Source organism: Salmo salar, chromosome ssa29 (assembly GCF_905237065.1).
Source record: "Salmo salar chromosome ssa29, Ssal_v3.1, whole genome shotgun sequence".
In the NCBI taxonomy this organism is placed as follows: Eukaryota; Metazoa; Chordata; class Actinopteri; order Salmoniformes; family Salmonidae; genus Salmo; species Salmo salar.
Window position 1 is genome coordinate 27,797,718 of NC_059470.1, and position 27,283 is coordinate 27,825,000.

At 46.7% G+C, this 27,283-nt stretch overlaps 1 protein-coding gene across 10 annotated transcripts in view; it reads left to right on the top strand.

Annotated features, from left to right (window-relative positions):
• The first annotated feature begins 1,745 nt into the window (after positions 1-1,745).
• The window catches only part of LOC106590524 (TRAF2 and NCK-interacting protein kinase-like), a 67,274-nt gene continuing 41,736 nt past the window's right edge, over positions 1,746-27,283 (top strand). For 4 of the 10 annotated variants that reach the window (XM_045711032.1, XM_045711036.1, XM_045711034.1 and 1 more), the window contains exons 1-8: positions 1,750-2,144; positions 9,996-10,061; positions 17,273-17,329; positions 17,457-17,582; positions 17,661-17,771; positions 26,784-26,874; positions 27,014-27,144; positions 27,234-27,283. The exon at positions 27,234-27,283 is cut by the window's right edge and continues 5 nt beyond it. In XM_045711032.1, coding sequence (XP_045566988.1) covers positions 2,088-2,144; positions 9,996-10,061; positions 17,273-17,329; positions 17,457-17,582; positions 17,661-17,771; positions 26,784-26,874; positions 27,014-27,144; positions 27,234-27,283 — 689 coding nt within the window. In that variant the 5' untranslated portion in view covers positions 1,750-2,087. Of the gene's footprint in view, positions 2,145-9,995; positions 10,062-17,272; positions 17,330-17,456; positions 17,583-17,660; positions 17,772-26,783; positions 26,875-27,013; positions 27,145-27,233 lie in introns of all 10 variants that reach the window. The other 6 variants (XM_014181618.2, XM_014181617.2, XM_045711038.1 and 3 more) reach the window with 3 other exon arrangements.

Below are 27,283 nucleotides of genomic sequence, written 5' to 3' on the forward strand. Positions count from 1 at the left end.
ACCAGGTGAATCCAGGTGAAAGCTATGGTCCCTTACTGATGTCACCTGTTAAATCTATGTCATTCAGTGTTGATGAAGGGGAGGAGACAGGTTAAAGAAGGATTTTTATGCCTTGAGACAATTGAGACATGGATTGTCTATGGGCCATTCATGAGGATGAATTGGCAAGACTAAATATTGAAGTGCCTTTGATCAGGGTATGGTAGTAGGTGCCAGGCACACTGGTTTGAGTGTGTAAATGCATGACCCACAGACGCATATACCCAACCAGTGTGGACTGCAGATGTTCACAGTGAACTAACACCAGTACTTCCTACCAGCTCTCACAGTCACGTCAGAATCAGACATTCATCCATGTTTCTCAAATGTCACATTTCGGTGAGTTTAAGGTTAGGTTTAAGTTCATGCATTAAGTCTAATTCTTAAGGTGAGGCATTAACTCCGCATGGCTATTTTAAGGGTTAAGGTTTGGGATAGGCTTAAAACCAAAATATCAAAAGCAACTTTCTATTACTGAATTCGAACTTGCACATTTTGAAATCAGAGACAGATGTTTACGCCCATCCACAACACCGAAACCTACTTGAAGATAAGAGCGCTCCCTGATGCTCCTAGTGGACTGTTTCCACGTTATCTCGCAATGTCCCCAGACATGGACGGATGTCGAATATTGACTAGTATCGCAGGTGACCTAGCAGCGTACTTGACTCTCCCTACTAGCTCTGACTTTGCTGATAGCTAATTACTGAAGAAAAATGTACTTACTGTGATATGTGGTTATGACTAAAATGTCAAATGTAAAAATGTAGTAGTTGACTTATTCTCACACACACACACGCACGCACACACACACACACACACACACACACACACACACACTCCTGATACAGTCACTATTCTAGAATGCTGGAAATGTCCCTCTCCTTGTGTGTATATGACTAAAACAGACTTTAACCCATAACATTCTAAGCTGTTGGAGAGGAGGGGGCTGTTTCCTGGTCTTTCCTGTCTCTCTCAGGTATAGGGCAGACACTCCAGAACAAACATCCTTTTGATTCATTTTTTTTTGGGGGGGGGGGACTGGGGGGGGGGGGATCTGTTGTTCCATGGTGTATATCTGTTAGTCAATGTGTTCGTCTGGGCTAATAGCAGTAAGGCCAAATTCAATGCTTCATCAAATAATATTTGTTATCTTAAAAATATATATATATCTAAGTCAAACATGTAAATGGTCCTTGGTATGACCTCGATAAAACAATTCTATATGTCAGCAGCTTAACGCTGCTTCAGTGATGCACAACAGTGAACACCAGTTTGTCATGTGCATATCACACACAAATCTTCTTTAGAATTAATTTGCAGTCAGGAATTGAGAATAGTCTTCAGCATACAAGACACACCGTTTTAAATAGTCGAGCGATGATGATGATGGTGAAGGTGGTGATGCTGTCGCTACTGCTGAGGAAGATATTAATGATGATGAGGAGGAGGATCTTGATCGCGGTTGTGGTGTTGATGATATATATAAGCTTCATGTGTGGAGATGCAGCAGGAGACACAAAGAGACAATAAGACTAAGGAAATGATCAGTTTTATGGCACTTTAGACTGAAGATGCAATTAACCTTTCATGGTGGGGGGGTCATATCTGTCCCACACACGCGTGCATGTGATATTGTGGGCGTCCCTGTTTTCAGGAGACCCGCCCGCTGCTCGTGCAGCCAGGCCACTCCTGTGAGCGCGAGACTACCCCGTTCCGGGGCGCTTTGCATTCTCTCGCTGTGTGTGTGTACAGTGTGTACGCAGCTGTGCTCTCTTGCGGAGTGTATGTGTTTTCACCATCCTCCGGTGGAGGGGGCCGTGTAAACGACTACAGCATGTAGGACCTGGATCACCTCGGTGTCTCGAGACGCGTTCCCCCGGGATCAAACGGAAAAACGGATTATATGACCCATTATTTATAGAATATTATTAACGGACGCCAAACAGGGATCTAACGGGGGATTTTAACAGCTGGATAAGGGAGGGGAGAGGGGGTTTCTCCTCGGTAAATGAGCGGAGAGGAAGCTTCCATTTTGAGAGAGAATCATGGCGAGCGACTCCCCGGCCCGGAGTCTGGATGAGATAGACCTGTCAGCACTACGGGTAAAGCGCGTGTGTGTGTGTGATAAAATTGGCACTGTATGAATGAGACGTTTTCTCGAGCACTTGCCCCATCCCCCGTTAACGACGGCCTCTTTGCACCGACTGTGTGTGTGTGGTTGTGGTCTTCGAGCCGTCGTGCGTCCGCTGATCAGATCATTGATTTAGATCAACCGATGTATGCTGGGGTGGCAGCTCACTCCCACGCGCGTTACAACCTCAGAAAGCCTTTTTCTCGCAGCAATTGGAACGTGATGTAATGGAACCCTGGGTCTGTGTTTGTGTCTAATAGGCCCCTCTGTCTGTGTTTGTGTCTAATAGGCCCCTCTGTCTGTGTTTGTGTCTAATAAGCCCCTCTGTCTGTGTTTGTGTCTAATAGGCCCCTCTGTCTGTGTTTGTGTCTAATAGGCCCCTCTGTCTGTGTTTGTGTCTAATAGGCCCCTCTGTCTGTGTTTGTGTCTAATAGGCCCCTCTGTCTGTGTTTGTGTCTAATAGGCCCCTCTGTCTGTGTTTGTGTCTAATAGGCCCCTCTGTCTGTGTTTGTGTCTAATAGGCCCCTCTGTCTGTGTTTGTGTCTAATAGGCCCCTCTGTCTGTGTTTGTGTCTAATAGGCCCCTCTGTCTGTGTTTGTGTCTAATAAGCCCCTCTGTCTGTGTTTGTGTCTAATAGGCCCCTCTGTCTGTGTTTGTGTCTAATAGGCCCCTCTGTCTGTGTTTGTGTCTAATAGGCCCCTCTGTCTGTGTTTGTGTCTAATAGGGCCCTCTGTCTGTGTTCGTGTCTAATTGGCCCCTCTGTCTGTGTTTGTGTCTAATAGGCCCCTCTGTCTGTGTTTGTGTCTAATAGGCCCCTCTGTCTGTGTTTGTGTCTAATAGGCCCCTCTGTCTGTGTTTGTGTCTAATTGGCCCCTCTGTCTGTGTTTGTGTCTAATAGGCCCCTCTGTCTGTGTTTGTGTCTAATAGGCCCCTCTGTCTGTGTTTGTGTCTAATTGGCCCCTCTGTCTGTGTTTGTGTCTAATAGGCCCCTCTGTCTGTGTTTGTGTCTAATTGGCCCCTCTGTCTGTGTTTGGGGCAGATGTTATGCTGTCTGTCGCGGCATCACACACAGTTGAATTATATTAGAGAACAGCAGAAACTGGTTATGGGATTTTGTGAGGTCAGTGAACTCACAACACTCTGATGTGTGTGCGTTTGCATCCTCGAGAACAGGAATACCCAACGAGGTCCGGAGCCTGCTGGTTTTCTGTTCCACATGATCATTAATTGCACCCACCTGGTGTCCCAGGTCTAAATCGGTCCCTGATTAGATGGGAACAACGAAAAGAAGTAGGATTGGCTTCGAGATCGAGTTCAGTTTGAGGGCTCTAAGACAGTTGCCACCCCTCCACAAGCAAAGGAAATGTAAGACCACTGTTCTTTGTGCTGTGTGTTTTGACAGCCTCTGTAGTCTTACATAGTCATTACAGGCAGGTCGTTACGCAACAGGATCTTACCAGCAGCAGCAGGCTCAAGCCCCAACATGACAGGCTGGAGCGGCTGTGTCTGTCTGTCTGTCTGTCTGTCTGTCTGTCTGTCTGTCTGTCTGTCTGTAGATTACATTCTTGTCATATGGCTGTGAATGATGCACGTACTATGCAAACACGCATACATACACATTTGCGGCATCTGGATTGTAGAAATCTGGCACGTCCAACATCACGTTGACTCATTCACCCTCTCTCTCTCTCTCTCTCTCTCTCTAATAGACTTAAACAATTTGCAGCTTCTCAGCTCTTCTCTCTCTCTAATAGATGTATGACAGTTATTACCCACACTGCTGGCCTCTTGAGCTTTCGTCCAGATCTGCGGAGCGACTGGAAATGAGGTCACCCAGATGCTGGGAGCAGCACACTGCCCATGGTGGAGGATTTCCTTTTCCTGTCTTCCCTGGCCTCACTTCCCCCCAATCAAATCAAATTGTATTTGTCACATACACATGGTTAGCAGATGTTAATGCGAGTGTAGTGAAATGCTTGTGCTTCTAGTTCCGACCATGCATTAATATCTAACAAGTAATCTAACCTAACAATTTCACAACAACTACCTAATACACACAAGTGTAAAGGAATGAATACGAATATGTACATAAAAATATATGAATGAGTGATGGCCGAACGGCATAGGCAAGATGCAGTAGATGGTATAGAGTACAGTATATACATATGAGATGAGTAATGTAGGGTATGTAAACATTATATAAAGTGGCATTGTTTAGTGGCTAGTGATACATTTATTACATCAATTTTTAATTATTAAAGTGGCTAGAGATGAGTCAGTATGTTGGCAGCAGCCACTCAATGTTAGAGATGGCTGTTTAACAGTCTGATGGCCTTGAGATAGAAGCTGTTTTTCAGTCTCTCAGTCCCCGCTTTGATGCACCTGTACTGACCTCGCCTTCTGGATGATAGCGGGGTGAACAGGCAGTGGATCGGGTGGTTGATGTCCTTGATGATCCTTTTGGCTTTCCTGTGACATCGGGTGCTGTAGGTGTCCTGGAGGGCAGGTAGTTTGCCCCCGGTGATGTGTTGTGCAGACCTCACTACCCTCTGGAGAGCCTTACGGTTGTGACCAGGGATCATCAACTAGATCCAGCTGTGGGACCATTTTTTAAAACATTTTTCTTGAGCGGATGTTCTGGCTGGCAGGACATAATTACAAATAATTTGTAGACTACAAAATGACCACAAGAAGCCCAAACAGATATTTCACTAAAACATCATTTCAAACCTTACTTACATTTGTATACGATTACGTCTCTCTATTATGAGTGGGAATACTTGCGAAAATATGAAAAATAAAAATCACTTGGAGTTGATTTCCTGGTGTTTTTTATATCCAACATTGAAATTCAACAATAACTTGGGGGCCAAATAAAAACATAACCACCCATGGCCCAAATTCAGCCCGCGGGCCACCAGGTCTGGAACCCAGCTAGGGATATACCGGTATTAATATACCGGTATATAATTAATATACCTCTATAAAGGTATTTGAATGTTTGGTTTGTTAAATGTGATTAGGCGTTTGTAACGTCCATTTTTAGAGTTTACTTTCGCTACTTGAGTCATCTCTCTCTCCATGCCGCATTCCACACATAACTAGCCCCGCCCCTGTCAATCAAGGAGCTCATTTGTTTTTCCTCGACCAAGAGACACTTGCAGGGATGCACTGATATCACATTTTTGGCCGATATCCGATATTTTCCTTGTCAAAATAACGGATACAGATAACCAACATTAAAAAATGTAGCGCCCTTTTAAGCATTCTTGTACAGTTAAGTAGTTGAAACACACACACAGACACACTGACCAAAAAGTTATTTTGTTGGCATTTACATATGTCCCGTTATGAGTAAAACATAATCAAAACATATTTCTTCCACTTACTTGCTGTTTCGTTGTTAATTTGTTCAGTCGTTTCATTCTCAACCAGGAGTTCATCATACATGTCAAGCAATGACGTTTCAGCTCTGTCTGTCCGTGGCCTCTTCTGTCGTGGGTCCTCTTCCTCGGTGTGTACTGTCACTGTGTCCGTTTCCATCTTGTCCAGATGTGTCTAGTGTGAAATGGCTAGCTAGTTAGCAGGGTGCGCGCTCATAGCGTTTCAGTCGGTGACGTCACTCGCTCTGAGACCTTGAAGTAGTTGTTCCCCTTGCTCTGCAAGGGCAGCGGCTTTTGTGGAGCGATGGTAACGATGCTTCGTGGGAGGCAGTCGTTGATGTGTGCAGAGGGTCCCTGGTTCGTGCCCGGAGAGGGACGGAAGCTATACTGTTACACTAACATTTAACGTAAACCCTGTTTCTTGTCTGCATCAAAGTAGCGGTCCTTGTACCTAACATCGAGCGTGGTGGCGACACAGTAAAGAGGCTCAGAGAGAATGCCACCAAATCGCTTGTTCACAGCATCTAGTAGAGTACTTTTGCAAGTTTTAACCCCACAGTCTGTGTGGACAGTTTTGTTGAGCAGGTGTTTCACTGTCATGACAGAGGGTATCACGTCTGCTGCAGACACAGTTCATCAGCTTATTTCTCCAGTCAGTAGTTTGAATGGAGCTAGGAGTGTGTTCATGTTTCCAATGAGAGTCCACTGGTTTGTACTGATTGTTACAGGTAACTCGTAGTCGGCTGCGTACACGCCAAGCACTCGTTTTTGTTCCAGCAGGCTCTCCATCATGTAAAAGTACTGTTCCATCTGGTGGAAACGTCTTGCTTAAGCCTTTTCGTTTTCACTCCAAGTTGGGCCTAACTCTTGTTAGCTGATAAATGGACTGAGTCAAGTGAAACGTAATTAGCTTTACTGCCTGATAATATCAGTGATGGTGTAGAACTAAATCAGCTTGTTGTTTGTGCAACAGTACTTTCTAAATCAAAGAGGATTATGCAAAGCATGAATATGTTAGCTACATGAAGTACACTAAAAAGTGTGTGGACACCCCTTCAAATTAGTGAATTCTGCTATTTCAGCCACACCCGTTGCTGACGGGTGTATAAAATTGAGCACACAGCCATGCAAACTCCAAAGACAAACATTGGCAGTTGAATGGCCTTACTGAAGAGCTTAGTGACTTTCAACATGGCACCGTCATAGGATGCCACTTTTCCAACAAGTCAGTTCGTCAAATTTCTTCCCTGCTGGAGCAGCCTGGTCAACTGTAAGTGATGTTATTGTGAAGTGGAAACGTCTAGGACCAACAACGGCTCAGCTGTGAAGTGGTAGGCCACACAAGCTCACAGAACGGGACCGCCGAGTGCTGAAGCGCATATCTCACTACCGAGTACCAAACTGCCCCTGGAAGCAACGTCAACGCAAGAACTGTTCGTCTGGAGCTTCATGAAATGGTCTGGGGCTGTTTTTCATGGTTTGGGCTAGGCCCCAATCTTAACACTACAGCATACAAGGACTTTTTAGACGAGTCTGTGCTTACAAATTTGTGGTAACAGTTTGGGGAAGGCCCTTTCCTGTTTCAGCATGACAATGCCCCATGCACAAAGCGAGGTCCATACATAAATTATTTATCGAGATCGGTGTGGAAGAACTTGACTGGCCTGCACAGAGCCCCGACCTCAACCCCATTGAACACCTTTGGGATGAATTGGAATGCCGACTGCGAGCCAGGCCTAATCACCCAACGTACGTACCCGACCTCACTAATGCTCTTGTGGCTGAATGGAAGCAATGTTCCAACATCTAGTGGAAAGCCTTCCCAGGAGAGTAGAGGCTGTTATAGCAGCAAAAAGGGGACCAACTCCATATTAATGCCCATGATTTTTGGAATGACATGTTCGATGAGCAGGTGTCCACATACTTTTGGTTATGGAGTGTAGCTAAGAGAAAACATTCAATGTAGCTAAAGTTTATAGGGTCCCCTAGGAAACATTTATCAACACTGTGGTTCCTACCCTGTCACAATAAGTCCTCCCTGGCATTTTAATTCATGCAACACTGTATTCAAAGTGCCTACTATTATATATATTTTTAACCTATATTTAACTAGGCAAGTCAGTTAAGTTAAGAACAAATTCTTATTTACAATGCTGGTCTAGGAGCAGTGGGTTAACTGCCTTGTTCAGGGGCAGAACAACAGATTTTTACCTTGTCAGCTTTGGGATTCGAACTAGCAACCTTTCGGTTACTGGCCCAACACTAACCACTATGCTACTTGCCGCCTCTAACTATAGAATTAGAATAATCATTCTATTTCCATGATTCCAACAGTTTTGATGTCAAAATTGCAATTGCAGCATTTGGTTAAAAATAAGGCCTAGATTGTTTATCCATATCATGCAGCCCTACGTAGCATGGTGGAAATGATCTCAGTGAGTGCAGGAAATGCAGAAATGGATGAAAATGCTGAAAATTGTTTTGGGTTGAAGTCTAATTAAACAGTACAAACCAATCAGACTGGAGAAAGACTCATTGAAATCTCTTAGAATGGATGTGTTGCCACCCTGGGATCACTCACTACCCATAAAGCACCCTGGGATCACTCACTACCCATAAAGCACCCTGGGATCACTCACTACCCATAAAGCACCCTGGGATCACTCACTACCCATAAAGCACCCTGGGATCACTCACTACCCATAAAGCACCCTGGGATCACTCACTACCCATAAAGCACCCTGGGATCACTCACTACCCATAAAGCACCCTGGGATCACTCACTACCCATAAAGCACCCTGGGATCACTCACTTCCCATAAAGCACCCTGGGATCACTCACTACCCATAAAGCACCCTGGGATCACTCACTACCCATAAAGCACCCTGGGATCACTCACTTCCCATAAAGCACCCTGGGATCACTCACTACCCATAAAGCACCCTGGGATCACTCACTACTCATAAAGAAAATGTAACATTTTTATTATTCAAAAACATTAAATGCAGTCAAATAACATCATACCATCCAATTTAAAAAAAACACCGTGTTATGATATTGGCCATATCGCCCTACACACACACACACACACACACACACACACACACACACACACACACACACACAGAGCGCGCTGAGGGGATCAGTAAATGAGGGGGTCAATACATTCATCAACTTCGAGACACCATAACTTGAGTGGTACAAAACAAGAAAATGAGCACAATATTCATATTGATATTTACACAGACATACGCACACAAACCCATGACTAATGCTTCCCCCTTTCTCACTCACTCACTCACTCACTCACTCACTCACTCACTCACACACTCACACACTCACACACTCACGTTAAAAGATATCGATGTGAGTGGTGGTGCTAGTTGAAGGGAGAGTGTGTGGTAGGTCACCGCCTGTCTCTAGAGCAGTGTTCTAGGTTTAAAAGTGCTTCTGTTCGACCTTGAATAAAAAATGACTTAGATTTTTTGCAATTACCCTATGGAAGCATGTGGCTGATTTCAACTCCAGTATTCCCCACTCACTCACTCACTCACTCACTCACTCACTCACTCACTCACTGACACACACACACACACACACACACACACACACACACACACACACACACACACACACGTTCTATGGAGTCACAGTGTACCGCAATAGATCTCTGTCCTACTGTGTGTTTGCTCGTACACACTTGTGTGTGGGGTGGGGATCAGATTCCAGAGGGTCTGAATTCTTGAGAAAATACTTTCAATGCTTGACTAACCGCTCTCTATTTCCCCCTCTCTCTATTTCCCCCTCTCTCTATTTCTCTCTCTCTCCATTTCTCTCTCTCTCCATTTCTCTCTTGCTCTCTCTCTTTCTCTCTTTCTCTCTCTCTCTCTATTTCTCTCTCTCTATTTCTCTCTCCCATTTCTGCTTTCTTTCTCTCTCTCTCTCTCTCCCTATTTCTATTTTCTCTCTCTCTCTATTTCTCTCTCCCTATTTCTATTTTCTCTCTCTCGCTCTCTCCATTTCTCTCTCTCTTTCTACTTTCTCTCGCTCTCTCCATTTCTCTCTCTCTTTCTACTTTCTCTCTCTCTCTACATTTCTCTCTCTCTTTCTACATTCTCTCTCTTTCTACATTCTCTCTCTTTCTACATTCTCTCTCTCTTTCTACATTCTCTCTCTATTTCTACTTTCTCTCTCTCTCGCTCTATTTCTACTCTCTCTCTCTTTCTACTTTCTCTCTCTCTCTTTCTACTTTCTCTCTCTCTCTCTTTCTACTTTCTCTCTCTCTTTCTACTTTCTCTCTCTCTCTTTCTACTTTCTCTCTCTCTCTCTATTTCTACTTTCTCTCTCTCTATTTCTCTCTCTCTCTCTCTCTCTCTCTCTCTCTATATATATATATTTATTTATTTATTTATTTATTTATTTATCTCTCTCTCTCCAGGACCCAGCTGGTATATTTGAACTAGTGGAGTTGGTGGGAAATGGAACCTACGGTCAGGTCTACAAGGTAAGACACACCCCTCACCACACACTCAACCTATCAGACAAGAGCGTGCCTGATGACTCCTCCCACATGAGCTCTGATCAACCAAAACGGGCAGGTCAGCTCTGTCACCTTCCCTTGAACTGTAACGAGTTGCCAATGAGGGGAGAGAGTTGAGTTTTATTTTGACATTAATTTTTTTTACTTCAGGGCACAGTCCAGAAACAACCCCTAGCCTAGCCCCTAAACCCAGGCACTTGTGAGCTTGTATCTCATACCTATTCAATATACATTAAGGGTAAGGCAATTCCACAGTAACGGAATGACGCTGAGACTTCGATTCCTCACTTTAAAATGTATGCCAAACAAAACACAAAGTTAAACAAGCCACATAACTCTATGCAGAAAGACAACTTTTAACAATTTCCACAAAGTTTTACAAAAAACGAATTTACTGGAAGAACAGTGCAGATGTAAAGTTTGGTAACAGAATGATTGTAAAATCCCCCTGAGTTTTTAATTTGACCAAGTTTTCCAAAAATTGTTAAATATCTACTCAGAATTAAGATTACAAGATGTTCTCAGAAAGATACGACATGACACCTTGAGTTAGAAAAACGAATATTTTGGTTATAGAACATCAGTAAGTGAAGTGGATTAACACTTCATGGGTCCCTGAACTGTACAGAAATGCATCATTATGTATGTTATCCTCTTCATGGTGTATCCTGAATAGTAACACAAAGGTAGACAAATGTAATATCCTTTTTTGCATGTTTGGGTATTATTCACACACAAGGAATTATTCTAATGAGCTTCGCTGCAAAACATAGAAGTCTATGTTTCACAAGTGTGGGCATCATCAGTACAGTAGAGTTCAGTACAATACAGTACATTGTACTGTAGTGTGCTCTGCTGTACTGACTGTACTGTAAATTTACTCTACTCTTCTGTCCTGGGGAGTGTGCTTTCCAAACTTGTGAAACAGACGTCTATGATTGGTTCAGATTTGAACTGACGAAATTCCAACTACGTTTGAATGTCTATGGACGTCCGGTGTTGGTCGGTGCTTAATTTGCGCCAGATACTGCCGGAACAGGATCCGGTAACTCTTCGTTTCACACCGTTTAGTTACGGTATCTATTTGGGCAGATCCGGTACCTGTCATGGCATGGAACATTTTATTTCCACTTTTTGCAATGTAAAACTTCAAATGAAAGCGATCGAAGTTCATTCGAGTTGCCTCTAAATTGTTAATTCTTCTGTCCCCGTAATGTGAAAAAAGTTGATTTCCAGCTTATTGTTTGCGCAACATTGCAACCTATGTTTGAGACCAACGTGTGGCCGTATGAGAAGCACGCGTCTCTCAAAGAACGAGAATGACATTCACTTTCTATGATCTCTCTCTGCTCTGATAGACATCAGCCTGCAAGGCAAAGTCGTGGCTATTTGAAGAATCTCAAATATAATATATAAATATATTAGATTTGTTGAAAAAAAAATTGGGTTACTACACGATTCCATAGGTGTTGTTTCATAGTTTTGATGTCTTCACTATTATTCTACAATGTAGAAAATAGTAAAAATAAAGAAAAACACTTGAAATAGTAGGTGTTCTAAAACTTTTGACCGTCAGTGAATATAATTTATTTTCCTTATAGAATCAGGATTCTGGAGTCTCAAGTCAGAAGTAGATGTTCATCCACAATATTTCGTAAACTTACAGAAGGCAAATCATTTCTGAAAAACGAAATATGTTGATATTAGTTGGCAGGGGTCCCCCCCTTTGCTTTTGCTGCTATAACAGCCTCCACTCGTCTGGAAAGGCTTTCCATTAGATGTTGGAACATTGCTGCGAGGACTTGCTACCATTCAATCACGAGCATTTGTGAGGTCGTGCACTGATGTTGGGCAATTAGGCCTGGCTCGCAGTTGGCATTACAATTCCTCCCAAAGGTGTTCGATGGGGTTGAGGTCAGGGCTCTGTGCAGGCCAGTCAAGTTCTTCCACAACAATCTCGACATCCCATTTCTGTGTGGACCTCACTTTGTACATGGGGGCATTGTCATGCTGAAACAGGAAAGGGCCTTCCCCAAACTGTTGCCACAAATTTGGAAGCACAGTCATGTCTAGAATGTCATTGTATGCTGTAGTGTTAAAATTTCCTTTCACTGGAACTAAGGGGCCTAACCTGAACCATAAAAAACAGCCTCAGACCATTATTCCTCCTCCACCAAACTTTACAGTTGGCACTATGCATTGGGGCAGGTAGCATTCTCCTGGCATCTGCCAAACCCAGATTCATCAGTTGGACTGCCAGATCGTGAATTGTGATTCATCACTCCAGAAAACGGCATTTCCACTGCTCCAATGGCGGCGAGCTTTACACCACTCCAACCGACGCTTGCCATTGCACATGGTGATCTTAGGCTTGTGTGCGACTGCTTGGCCATGGAAACCCATTTCATGAATCTCATACGAACAGTTATTGTTCTGATGTTCCTTCCAAGGGCAGTTTGGAACTCGGAAGTGAGTGTTTCAACCGAGGACAGAAGACTTTTACGCGCCTCAGCACTCGGCGGTCCCATTCTGTGAGCTTGTGTGGCCTACCACTTTGTGGCTGAGCCGTTGTTGCTCCTAGACATTTTCACTTCTCAACAGCACTTACAGTTGACCGGAGCAGCTCTAACAGGGCAGAAATTTGACGAACTGACTTGTTGGAAAGGTGGCATCCTATGACGGTGCCACGTTGAAAGTCACTGAGCTCTTCAGTGAGGCCATTCTACAGCCAATGTTTGTCTATGGAGATTGCATGGCTGTGTGCTCGATTGTCAGCAACCGGTGTGGCTGAAATAGCCAAATCCCCTCATTTGAAAGGGTGTCCACATACTTTTGTATATATAGTGTAGCTAGGTATGTAAGTTAGGCTAACCAACTAACAACGCTGTTGAAGACACCAGGGGTTGGAGTTAGGGGTTGTTTTTGGATAAGGATCAGGTATCACTTGATGTGGTTGCAGTAAACTCTTTCTCTGCCAGGGACTTGATGTTCACATCAAACCGCCCTGATGCACTTGTTGCGAGCTAGCTTGTGGGATTACAGCCTCGGTCGGCTGTTCAGGGAGTCTGACAGACAGCGATATGTGGTTAGTGTGAAGCTGTTAGCCTGTTTGTTTTAGATGTTATCTAGCTTTTCACTAGAAGAGTGTTGTTTTGTAGGCCTCATAGCCCCTTCCATCTCTCTCTTTCTCTCTCTCTCTCTGACTGGCGTGTGGGGTCTTGTCAGTAGGGTAGCAGGTAACAGTACTCAGGGGGTCAGGAATGCGAGGAGTCTGAACCAAGGAGTGTTTATACACACACACACACACACACACACACACACACACACACACACACACACACACACACACACACACACACACACACACACACACACACACACACACACACACACACATAAAGTCGGAAGAATGTTTGTCTCTGTTTACCACGCCATTGTCATTCGATCAGATTCCTTCTCTTATCTATTACTATATCTATGTTTCAAGTATTGTTTTATCTGGGTGGACAAAACACCTGCTCTTTCCTTGACATGACATATACTGACCAGGTGAAAGCTATGATCCCTTATTGATGTCACTTGTTAAAAACACTTCAATCAGTGTAGATGAAGGGGAGGAGACGGTTTATAGAAAGATTGTGTATGTGTTCCATTGAGGGTGAATGAGTAAGACGATAGATATGTGCCTTTGAATGGGGTATGGTAGTAGGTGCCAGGCGCACCGGTTTGAGTGTCAAACTGAAACGCTACTGTGTTTTTCACGCTCAACAGTTTCCTGTGTGGGTCAAGAATGGCCCACCATCCAAAGGATACCCAGCCAACTTGACACAACTGTGGGAAGCATTGGGGTCAACATGGGCCAGCATCCCTGTGGATTGCTTTCAACACCTTGTAGAATCAATATCCTGACAAATTGAGGCTGTTCTGAGGGGAAAAGGGGGTGCAACACAATATTAGGAAGGTGTTCTTAATGTTTTGTACACTCAATGTATATTTCTATATATATTGTTTTAAGCCCTTACAATCGTGGGATTTAGCCTATATGGATAGGGTAAGATTTAAATGTTTCTTGCAGAACAAATATGGAAAGCATAACCAAGGCTATTAGACTGAAGGTGAGGACACAACCGTTCAGCTGACACAAGACTGGATCCAAACATTACACTGTTGAATTTACTGTACCTTTCACTGCATTTGTTGATAACAAAATCTGAAAATACCCAGAATACATTATATAACCCCAAAAATGTACAAGGTTTTGAGGGAGAGGTCTAACTGGTGTCTTCAAGTGGCCACACACCTCTGCAACATTTGCAAAGTTCCTGATTAAATTCAATGCACTTTTATGACTCAAAGAAGAGTCAACTATAAGGTGTTTTTGTAGTTCTTCTAGCTGTGCCTTTGAGGAACTAGAGCAAGCACACTGGGAGTTGTTTTGTGTGGAACACAGTCCTGCATCCCCGCCATCACACAATTACTGTTGTTGTTTAGGCAATTCAAAAACGGTCCATTTTTAAATCACAATCTGGGTCAGGTAGGCATCATTCTATCTATTGCCAAAATAGCTATCTAAATGATAAAATACAATCTTAGTGTAAGGCTTTCACAAAGCAATTCAGAGGAGCAGATGGTCTTTTTGGTGCGCATGGGATGGAGTAATGAGGGCATTCAGATGGGTGGTCCGCAGCAAATGTTCTTCACAATACAACAAACAGGCTCATCGTGTTCAGGACAACCCAGGGTATAATGCCACGTCATCTTGTTACTGTTCTATATCAAGCATTGCGATCATAAGCGTTGACGCTGTATTTTACATGAGTTTTATGATATGGACATTTGCCTTGCTTGTATGACATCAAAACAGTCATCATCTTTCAAAATACATCGAGTCCTCTTAATTTAAAGCTTTCCCTCACTCAGACATCATTATTTTTGCAAAAGTTGCCCAATTAGCAGGAGGAATGGGGGCAACTTCTTGTCACGTGTGGTGCTCAAGTTCAGAGCGGCTGTCAGTCAAAACCCATACAGAGCTGGGAAGTGGAGACAGATCTCTGATGTCACATATAGCTTGTTACTGTACAGCCACTACGTTCCAAGTTAGGACCTTATCAGTGTCCAAATCTGCAATTCTTTCAACCTGTATACGGGTACGAGTGTGATGGGCTTCTCAGGATGTATAGTTGTCATCCAATCTGCTCCCACAGAACCATAAGCTACAAGCTTCCCAGGAAATTACACCTGATCTTGTTTTCTTCCTGTGTGTAATATACTTTCCGCATATCTGCCATTCCATTTCCGTTTAAGAGTGTGTGTTTTCTGGCGTGCGTGTGCGGGCTCGCGACCTAGCTTCACTGGTGTTGTGTAAGGGAGAGTGAGTCAGTATGCCCAGAGTGTTTAGGACAGTCAGCTACACACCTGGACCAAGCAGAGTCCTCTCTGTCTGTCTCTCTCTCGCTCTCTTCCTCTCTCTCTCTCTCTCTCTCTGTCTGTCTGTCTGTCTGTCTGTCTGTCTGTCTGTCTGTCTGTCTGTCTGTCTGTCTGTCTGTCTGTCTGTCTGTCTGTCTGTCTGTCTGTCTGTCTGTCTCATCTCTCTGTCTGTCTGTCTCATCTCTCTGTCTGTCTGTCTCATCTCTCTAGTCTCTGTCTGTCTGTCTCATCTCTCTAGTCTCTGTCTGTCTGTCTCATCTCTCTAGTCTCTGTCTGTCTGTCTCATCTCTCTGTCTGTCTGTCTGTCTCATCTCTCTAGTCTCTGTCTGTCTGTCTGTCTGTCTGTCTGTCTGTCTGTCTGTCTGTCTGTCTGTCTGTCTGTCTGTCTGTCTGTCTGTCTGTCTGTCTGTCTGTCTCATCTCTCTAGTCTCTGTCTGTCTGTCTGTCTGTCTGTCTGTCTGTCTGTCTGTCTGTCTGTCTGTCTGTCTGTCTGTCTGTCTGTCTGTCTGTCTGTCTGTCTCTGTCTGTCTGTCTGTCTGTCTGTCTGTCTGTCTCGTCTGTCTGTCGTCTGTCTGTCTGTCTGTCTGTCTGTCTGTCTCAGTCTCTGTCTGTCTGTCTGTCTGTCTGTCTGTCTGTCTGTCTGTCTGTCTGTCTGTCTGTCTGTCTGTCTCGGCCTGGTAGGGCAGAATGGAGTTGTGGGTCGTCAGCTGTCTCACAGCATGTCTGAACGAGATGAGAGAGCGAGAGAGAGCGAACGGGGGGTGGCAGAGAGCGAGAGAGAAGGATGGCAGAGAAGGGAAAGGAAAGAACACTTTGGTTCAGCTTCTCTGCCCGTCAAATACAGTCAGTGTGTCTGACGCAATACTGAGAAACAACATACTGTATTATCTGTGTGTGTTACAGCAGTGATGTGTGAGTTCTTCCACTCTACACAGACACATGCTGACTCAATCCTCATCTTATGTTACATCTTGCTGTTTTTGGGCATTATTTAACTTCCCTACTGTAGCTGCCACTGCTACACTGAGTGTACAAAACATTAAGAACACCTTCCTAATATTGTGTTGCACCCTCTTTTGCTCTCAGAACAGCCTCAATTCGTTGGGTCATGGACTCTACAAGGTGTTGAAAGCAATCCACAGGGATTCTGGCCCATGTCGGCTTCCCACAGTTGTGTCGATTTGGCTAGATGTCCTTTGGGGGGTGGACCATTCTTGATACACACAGGAAACTGTTGAGAGTGAAAAACCCAGCATCATTGCAGTTCTTGACACACTCAAACCGATGCTCCTGGCACCTACCACCATACCCCATTCAAAGGCACTTAAATATGTTGTCTTGCCCATTCAACCTCTGAATGGCACACATACACAATCTATGTCTCAATTGTCTCAAGGCTTAAAAATCTTTAACCTGTCTCCTCCCCTTCATCTACCCTGATTTGAAGTGGATTTAACAAGTGACATCAATAAGAGATCATAGACTGACCAGGTGAATCCAGGGGAAAGCTTTGTAATAGAAATAGGTGTTCCTAATGTTTTGTCAACTCAGTGTACAGATGGAGAATTGTCAGTGGGCATCAGCAGCAGTCCTGTGTGTGCTGGCCTGCTGTCAATCAGCCGTCTTTGTCAGGCTGAGAGCTGGGTGACAGGCTGTGGCTTTGGGACTAAAACACAAACCGGTTACATGATGGAACTGTTGGTAAAACTGCTTTATTTTAGATACTCATCTCTCTCTCTGTCTCTCAGGGTCGCCATGTCAAAACTGGCCAGCTTGCCGCTATCAAAGTTATGGACGTCACTGGCGTAAGTCACAGACGCACATAGAAAACCGTAAAAACCAAAAACTGCCATTCAGACTCATTTTGAGAAATCCCAAATCCTGTCGACTGTGTTTGTGTACCACTCTAAGGTGTGTGTGTGTGTGTTCCAGGATGAGGAAGAGGAGATTAAAGCAGAGATCAACATGTTGAAGAAGTACAGCCATCATCGGAACATTGCTACCTATTACGGTGCCTTCGTCAAGAAGAACCCTCCTGGCATCGACGACCAGCTATGGGTACGTATGCCTGTGTGTGCCTGTGTGAGTGAGTGAGTGCTGTTCAGTTTGGTGTGTGTTAATTCTCTCTCTCTGTAGTTGGTGATGGAGTTCTGTGGGGCAGGCTCAGTAACAGATCTGATTAAGAACACCAAGGGGAACTCTCTGAAGGAGGAGTGGACTGCCTACATCTGCAGAGAGATCCTCAGGGTAGAATTCAGTTCAATTCAAAGGGCTTTATTGGCGTGGGAAACATGTTTACATTGCCAAAGCAAGTGACAAAGATAAGAAACAAACATGAAATAATCAATAAAAAATGAACGATAAACATTACACTCATGTTTCAAAGGAATAGAGACAGGTCAAATGTCATATTATGTATATATACAGTGTTGTAACGATGTGCAAATAGTTAAAGTACAAAAGGGAAAATAAATAAACATAAATATGGGTTGTATTTACAATGGTGTTTGTTCTTCACTGGTTGCCCTTTTCTTGTGGCAACAGGTCACAAATCTTGCTGCTGTGACTGCACACAGTGGTATTTCACCCAGTAGACATGTGTAAAGGTTGCGGAACTGGTGGCAGGGAAGTCAGACGCAGGAGAGCAGAAATAGGTAATAGCCGGAGCAGTTTAATACAAAACCCACGGCAATACAAAAATAACCTACATGGGTACAAAACCCAACGCGCACCAGTAACATAGAGTACAAGCACTTACAAACAAACAATTCCACACAAGGACATGGAGGGAGCAGAGGGTTAAATACACAACAATTAATGAGGGAAATGGAAACCAGGTGTGTAAGAAAACAAGATAAAACAAATGGAAAATGAAAAGTGGATCGACGATGGCTAGAAGACCGGTGACGCCGACCGCCGAACACGGCCCGAACAAGGAGAGGAAACGACTTCGGTGGAAGTCGTGACAGTACCCCCCCTTGATGCGCGGCTCCAGCAGCGCACCGACACCGGCCTCGGGGACGACCCGCAGGGCGAGGTGCACGGCGATCCGGACGGAGACTGTGGAACTCCCGCAGCCTTGACGGGTCCAAAACGTCCTCCACCGGAACCCAGCATCTCTCCTCCGGACTGTACCCCTCCCAGTCCACGAGGTACTGAAGGCCCCGCGCCCGACGTCTCGAATCCAATATGGATCGAACGAAGTACGCCGGGGCCCCCTCGATGTCCAGAGGGGGCGGAGGAACCTCCCACACCTCAGACTCCTGGAGCGGGCCAGCCACCACCGGCCTGAGGAGAGACACATGGAACGAGGGGTTAATACGGTGATCTGGGGGAAGTTGTAACCTGTAACTCACCTCGTTCAGTCTCCTCAGGACTTTAAATGGCCCCACAAACAGCGGACCCAGCTTCCGGCAGGGCAGGCGGAGGGGCAGGTTTCGGGTCGAGACGCACCGGGGCCTCACTGCGGTGACGGTCTGCGCCGGCTTTCTGGCGCAGCACGGCGCACTGTAGGTGAACATGGGCGGCGTCCCATGTTTCCTCCGCGCGCCGGAACCAGTCGTCCACCGCAGGAGCCTCGGTCTGACTCTGATGCCAAGGAGCCAGAACCGGCTGATACCCCAGTACGCACTGGAAGGCAGAGAGGTAAGTGGAGGAGTGGCGGAGCGAGTTCTGGGCCATCTCTGCCCAGGGCACGAACACTGCCCACTCCCCCAGCCGGTCATGGCAATAAGACCTCAGAAACCTACCCACATCCTGGTTTACTCTCTCCACCTACCCATTACTCTCGGGGTGAAAACCCGAGGTAAGGCTGATCGAGTTCCCAGACGTTCCATGAACGCCCTCCAGACCCTCGAAGTGAACTGGGGATCCCGATCAGACACTATGTCCTCAGGCACCCCATAGTGCCGGAAGACGTGTGTAAACAAGGTCTCCGCAGTCTGTAGGGCCGTAGGGAGACCGGGCAGCGGGAGGAGATGGCAGGACTTAGAGAAACGATCCACAACCACCAGGATCGTGGTGTTTCCCTGTGATGAGAGAAGATCGGTCAGGAACTCGATCGAGAGGTGTGACCATGGCCGCTGTGGAACGGGTAAGGTGTGTAGCTTACCTCTGGGCAGGTGCCTAGGAGCCTTACACTGGGCGCACACCGAGTAGGAGGAAACATACACCCTCACGTCCTTAGCTAAAGTGGGCTACCAGTACTTCCCACTCAGACAGCGCACCATCCGACCGATGCCTGGATGACCGATGCCTGGATGACCAGAGGAGGGTGACGTGTGGGCCCAATAGACCAGCCGGTCATGGACAGCAGACGGAACGTACAGACACCCAGCGAGACACTGGAGGGGAGCGGGCTCTGCACGCAACGCCTGCTCAATGTCCTCGTCCAGCTCCCACACTACCGGCGCCACTAGTCAGGAGGCCGGGAGTATGGGGGTGGGATCCATGGGCTGCTCCTCTGTGTCATACAGCCGGGACAGTGTGTCTGCCTTCACGTTCTGGGAACCTGGTCTGTAAGAAAGGGTGAAAACAAAACGGGTGAAAAACATGGCCCACCTTGCCTGGCGAGGGTTCAGTCTCCTCGCCGCCCAGATGTACTCCAGATTGCGGTGGTCAGTCCAGATGAGAAAAGGGTGTTTAGCCCCCTCAAGCCAGTGTCTCCACACCTTCAGAGCCTTGACGACAGCCAACAGCTCCCGGTCCCCCACGTCATAATTTCGCTCCGCCGGGCTGAGCTTCCTCGAGAAGAAGGGGAGCTTCGGTGGTGTACCCGAGCGCTGAGAGAGCACAGCTCCTATCCCAGCCTCGGACGCATCCACCTCCACTATGAATGCCAAAGAGGAATCCGGATGGGCCAGCACAGGAGCCGAGGTAAACAGAGCCCTCAGGTGACCAAAGGCCCTGTCCGCCTCAGCCGACCACTGCAAACGTACCGGTCCCCCCTTCAGTAGTGAGGTAATGGGAGCCTCTACCTGACCAAAACCCCGGATAAACCTCCGGTAGTAATTGGCAAACCCTAGAAACCGCTGCACCTCCTTTACCGTGGTGGGAGTCGGCCAATTACGCACCAGGGACACATGCTCGGCGCATGTAGCGGAGTATATCAGAATGTTATCAATATACCCCACTACACCCTGCCCGTGCAGGTCCCTGAAAATCTTGTCTACAAAGGCTTGGAAGACTGAATGCGCTGATGGAGCATTCATCAACCCGTACGGCATGACGAGGTACTCATAATGCCCTGAGGTCGTACTGAACACAGTCTTCCACTTGTCTTCCTCCCGGATACGTACCAGGTTGTAAGCACTCCTGAGATCAAGTTTGGTGAAGAAGCGCTCCCCGTGCATTGACTCAATTGCCGTGGCGATAAGAGGTAGCGGGTTACTGTACCTCACAGTTATCTGATTAAGACCGATAATCAACACACGGGCGCAGACCTCCCTCCTTCTTCACAAAAAATAAACTCGAGGAGGCGGAGGAAGTGGAGGACCGAATGTACCCCTGACGCAGGGATTCGGAGACATATGTTTCCATAGCCACCGTCCGCTTGTGACAGAGGATAGACGTGACTCCTGGGAATTGCAGCGTCTACCAGGAGATTTATCGCACAATCCCCCCGTCGATGGGGTGGTAATTGAGTCGCCTTCTTTTTGGAGAAGGCGAGAGCCAAATCGGCATATTCGGGGGAAATGCGCACGGTGGAGACCTGGTCTGGACTTTCCACCGTAGTAGCACCTTTGGAAACCCCTAAACACCTTCCCGAACACTCTTGCGACCACCCCATGAGAGCCCTCCTTAGCCATGAAACAGTGGGGTCATGACAAGCTAACCAGGGTAGGCCTAGCACCATGGGAAACGCAGGAGAGTCAATGAGAAAGAGACTGATTCTGTCCGTGTGACACCCCCCCCCCCCCCACGTCACCATGCCCAGAGGAATGGGGGCCTCCCTAATCAACCAAGACCCTAATGGTCGACTATCTAAGGCGTGAACTGGGAAGGGTGTAGCCACAGGAACGATGGGGATCCCTAAACTATGGGCAAATGAACTGTCAACAAAATTCCCAGCCGCACCTGAATCGACGAACGCCTTATGCTGGGAATGCGGGGACAACTCAGGAAAGGTACGAGCAAAAACGTGTGCAACAGAGGGCTCTGGGTGAGAATGGTGCTTTCTCACCTGGGGTGACGCCCGAGTGCCCTGCCTGCTGCCTCGACCCCCAGAGGAACCAACCCGGCACCGACCGTCAGTGTGACCTCTGCGGCCACAGATCTCTGGTCTCCCTGAGCGCAGCACCTCCCAGCTCCATGGGCATCGGAGCAGTGGTGCTGGGGGATGGAACCAACAGACCCCGATCTGGACGTCCGCGGGTAGCCAGCAGGTTATCCAGCCGAATGGACAGGTCCACCAGCTGGTCGAAGGTAAGGGTGGTGTCCCTGCAGGCCAACTCTCAACGGATGTCCTCGCGCAAACTGCAGTGATTGTGGTTGATGAGGGCCCTGTCGTTCCATCCCGCTCAGGAGGCCGGGGTCCGAAAGTCCAAAGCGAACTCCTGTGCGCTCCTTGTCCCCTGCCGTAGGTGGAAAAGCTGTTCACCCGCCGCTCTGCCCTCAGGCGGGTGGTCGAAGACTGCCCGGAAACGACAGGTGAACTCCTCAAAGTTTGAACTCCTCAAACCCCAGTGTCCTGGCTAAATTCCCAATCTGGCCCTCATACCATCACGGCTGTCTAATCATCCCCAGCTTACAATTGGCTCATTCATCCCCCTCCTCTCCCCTGAAACTATTCCCCAGGTCGTTGCTGTAAATGAGAATGTGTTCTCAGTCAACTTACCTGGTAAAATAAAAAAATAAAAAAGTGGTCTAACACCGCATCTCCTTCCACCCACACGGCGTTGGCCCACTCTAGGGCTTTCCCCGAGAGGCAAGAGATGAGGGCGGACACCCTCTCACAGCCCGAAGGAGCCGGGTGGACGGTTGCCAGGTATAAATCCAACTGCAGTAGGAAACCCTGGCAGCGGGCAGCCGTCCCATCGTACTCCCCGGGGAGGGTGAGGCGAATCCCACTGAAACCGGGTGCAGGGGGAGTGAGTAGTGGAGGCCCCTGTTGTGCTGGGGGAGGCACTGGAGGAACTCCCTGTCTCTCCCAGTGGTCCATGATTTGGACAACGCGGTCCATTGCGGTGCCTAGATGGTGGATCATCGCCTCTTGCTCCAGGACGCGCTCCTCGACCCTTATACCAGGGGCACCTGCTCCTGCTGACTCCATATGGTGGTGTGGAATTCTGTAAGGGTTGCGGAACTGGTGGCAGTGAAGTCAGATGCAGGAGAGCAGAAATAGGTAATAGCCGGAGCAGTTTAATACAAAACCCACGGCAATACAAAAATTAGCTACATGGGTACAAAACCCAAAACAAGACAAAACAAATGGAAAATGAAAAGTGGATCGACGATGGCTAGAAGACCAGTGACGCCGACCGCCGAACACCGCCTGAACAAGGAGAGGAAACGACTTTGGTGGAAGTCGTGACAATATGGCAGTTTATCAACATTGGATTTGTTTTCTAAATATTTGTGGGTCTGTGTAATCTGAAGGAAATATGTGTCTCTAATATTGTCATATATTTGGCAGGAGGTTAGGAAGTGCAGCTCAGTTTCCACCTCATTTTGTGGGCAGTGTGTGCACATAGCCTTCTAGTCTTCTCTTGAGAGCTAGGACTGCCTACGGCGACCTTTGTGAATTGCAAGGCTATGCTCACTGAGTCTGTACATAGTCAAAGCTTTCCTTAATTTTGGGTCAGTCACAGTGGTCAGGTTTTCTGCCACTGTGTACTCTCTGTATAGGGCCAAATAACATTATAGTTTGCTTAGTTTTTTGGTAAATTCTTTCCAATGTGTCAAGTAATTCTCTTTTGGTTTTCTCATGATTTGGTTGGGTCTAATTGTGTTGCTGTCCTGGGGCTCTGTGGGGTCCGTTTGTGTTTGTGAACAGAGCCCCAGGACCAACTGGCTTAAGGGACTCTTCTCCAGGTTCATCTCGCTGTAGGTGATGGCTTTATCAAATCAAGTTTTTTGGTCACATACACATATTTAGCAGATGTTATTGCGGGTATAGCGAAATGCTTGTGTTCCTAGCTCAACCAGTGCAGTAATATCTAACAATTCACAACAATACACACTAATCTAAAAGAATGAAATTAAGAAATATATAAATATTAGATTGAGCAATGTCAGTGGCATTGACTAAAATACAGTATATACTAATGAGATGAGTAAAGCAGCATGTAAACATTGTGTTCCATTATTAAAGTGGCCAGTGTTCCATTATTAAAGTGGCCAGTGTTCCATTATTAAAGTGGCTAGTGTTCCATTATTAAAGTGACTAGTGTTCCATTATTAAGGTGGCCAGTGATTCCAAGTCTATAGCAGCCTCTAAGGTGCAGGGTTACATAACTGGGTGGAAGCCGGCTAGTGATGGCTATTTAACAGTCCGATGGCCTTGAAATAGAAGCTGTTTTTCAGTCTCTCGGTCCCCGCTTTGATGCACCTGTACTGACCTCACCTTCTGGATGATAACGGGGTGAACTGGCAATGGCTCGGGTGGTTAATGTCCTTGATAATCTTTTTGGCCTTCCTGTGACATCGGGTGCTGTAGGTGTCCTGGAGGGCAGGCAGTGTGCTCCCGATGATGCATTGGGCAGACCGCACCACCCTCTGGAGAGCCCTGCAGTTGCGGGCGGTGCAGTTGCCGTACCAGGCGGTGATACAGCCTGACAGGATGCTCTCAATTGTGCATCTGTAAAAGTTTGTGAGTGTTTTAGGTGACAAGCCAAATTTCTTCAGCCTCCTAAGGTTGAAGAGATGCTTTTGCGCCGCCTTCACCACACTGTCTGTGTGGGTGGACCAATTCATTTTGTCCATCTACGCCAAGGAACTCGAAGTTTTCCACCTTCTCCACTGCGGTCCCGTCGATGTGGATAGGGTTGTGCTACCTCTGCTGTTTCCTGAAGTCCACGATCAGCTCCTTCATTTTGTTGACGTTGAGTGAGAGGTTATTTTCCTGGCACCACTCTCCCAGGACCCTCACCTCCTCCCTGTAGGCTGTCTCATCATTGTTGGTAATCAGACCTACTACTGTTGTGTTGTCTGCAAACTTGATGATTGAGTTGGAGGCGTGCGTGGCCACGCAGTCATGGGTGAACAGGGAGTACAGGAGGGTGCTGAGCACGCATCCCTTGTGGGGCCCCAGTGTTGAGGATCAGCGGAGTGGAGGTGATGCTTCTTACCTTCACCCCCTGGACGCGGACCATCAGGAAGTCCAGGACCCAGTTGCACAGGGCGGGGTTCAGACCCAGGGCCCCGAGCTTAATGATGAGCTTGGAGGGTACTATGGTGTTGAATGCTGAGCTACAGTCAATGAACAGGATTCTTACATAGGTATTCCTCTTGTCCAGATCGGGTCTCCCGAGTGGGGCAGTGCAAGAGGCGACACTACAGTCCCTGGTTCGAATCCAGGCTAAATCACATCCGGCTGTGATTGTGAGTCAGATCGGGCGGTGCACAATTGGCTCAGCGTCGTCCGGATTTGGCTGTGGTAGGCCGTCATTGTAAATAAGAATTTGTTCTGAACTGACTTGCCTAGTTAAAGGTTAAATGTAAAAAAAATACAAATGTAAAAGATGGAAATGGGCAGTGTGCAGTGCGGTGGCAATTGCATCGTCTGTGGATCTATTGGGCCGGTAAGCAAATTGATGTGGGTCTAGGGTGTTCGGTAAGGTAGAGGGGATACGATCTTTAACTAGTCTCTCAAAGCACTTCATGATGACAGAAGTGAGTGCTACGGGGCGATAGTCATTTCAGTTACCTTTGCTTTCTTGGGTACAGGAACAATGATGGACATCTTGAAGTGGGGACAGCAGACTGGGATAGGGAGAGATTGAATGTGTCCGTAAACACTCCAGCCAGCTGGTGGAAGGTTTGGGAGGTTATGGTAGGTTTGGGAATCACTTCCTTTTAGGTGGTTGTAGAATTTAACAGCTCTTTTCTGGATTTTGATAATTAGCGGGTATTGGCCTAATTCTGCTCTACATGCATTAATTGGTATTTTACGTTGTACACAGAGGATATTTTTGCAGAATTCTGCATGCAGAGTCTCAATTTGGTGTTTGTCCCATTTTGTGAATTCTTGTTTGGTGAGCGGAACCCAGACCTCACAACCATAAAGGCCAATGGGTTCTATAACTGATTCAAGTATTTTTAGCCAGATCCTAATTGGGATGTCAAATGTTATGTTCCCTTTGATGGCATAGATTAGAAGTTCCTTCTTGCCTTGTCACCCTCTCTCACCTCTCATTCTCTAACTCCCCCACATCTAAACTAATGCAATCAACATATTTGGAATGAAACCTGCTGACATGAAATAGTGATGAGTTTTGAGGGCACTATGGTGTTGAACACTGAGCTGTAGTCAATGAATAGCCTTCTCACATAGGTGTTCTTTTTGTCCAGGTGGGGAAAGGGCAGTGTGGAGTAGAAATTGCATCCTCTGTGGATCTGTTTGGGCGGTATGCAAATTGGAGTGGGTCTAGGGTTTCTGGGATAATGGTGTTGATGTGAGCCATGACCAGCCTTTCAAAGCACTTCATGGCTACAGACGTGAGTGCTACGTATCTGTAGTTGTTTAGGCAGGTTACCTTAGTGTTCTTGGGCACAGGGACCATGGTGGTCTGCTTGAAACGTGTTGGCATTACAGACTCCGTTAGGGACAGGTTGAAAATGGCAGTGAAGACACTTGTTGGTCAGCGCATGCTCAGAGTACACGTCCTGGTAATCCGTCTGGCCCTGCGTCCTGGTGAATGCGGATGTTGCCTGTAATCCATGTCTTCTGGTTGGGGTATGTACGTATAGTCACTCTGGGTACGACGTCATCGATGCACTTTTTGATGAAGCCAGTGACTGAAGTGGTGTACTCCTCAATGCCATCGGAAGAATCCAAGAACATGTTCCAGTCTGTGCAAGCAAAACTGTCATGTAGCTTAGCATCTGCTTCATCTGACCACTTTTTTATTGACTGAGTCACTGGTGCTTCCTGCTTTAGTTTTTGCTTGTGAGCAGGAATCGGGATGATAGAATTATGGTCAGATTTGCCAAATCGAGGGAGAGCCTTGTACACGTTTCTGTGTATGGAGTGTGCCTTATAATAACCAACAGTTATCTCTCTCTCTCTCTCTCTCTCTCTCTCTCTCTCTCTCTCTCTAGGGTCTGACCCATCTCCACCAACACAAGGTCATCCACAGAGACATCAAGGGTCAGAACGTCCTGCTGACAGAGAACGCAGAGGTCAAACTGGGTGAGACACACAGACAAACAGGAAAACAGACAGACTGGCGGACAGACAGATCAAAATGTTTCACGTGTGTGTGTGTGTGTGTGTGTGTGTGTGTGTGTGTGTGTGTGTGTGTGTGTGTGTGTGTGTGTGTGTGTTCCAGTGGACTTTGGTGTGAGTGCCCAGTTGGACCGTACGGTGGGGAGGAGGAACACGTTTATAGGGACGCCATATTGGATGGCTCCTGAAGTCATCGCCTGCGACGAGAACCCTGAGGCCACCTACGACTTCAAGGTACCACAGTAGGCTGTGTGTATGTCTGTTTGTGGCTTTAGTGTATTTTCCCTGGTCATCTCAATCCCTCCTCTCTCTCTGTCTTTCAGAGTGACCTGTGGTCTCTGGGTATTACGGCTATAGAGATGGCAGAAGGAGC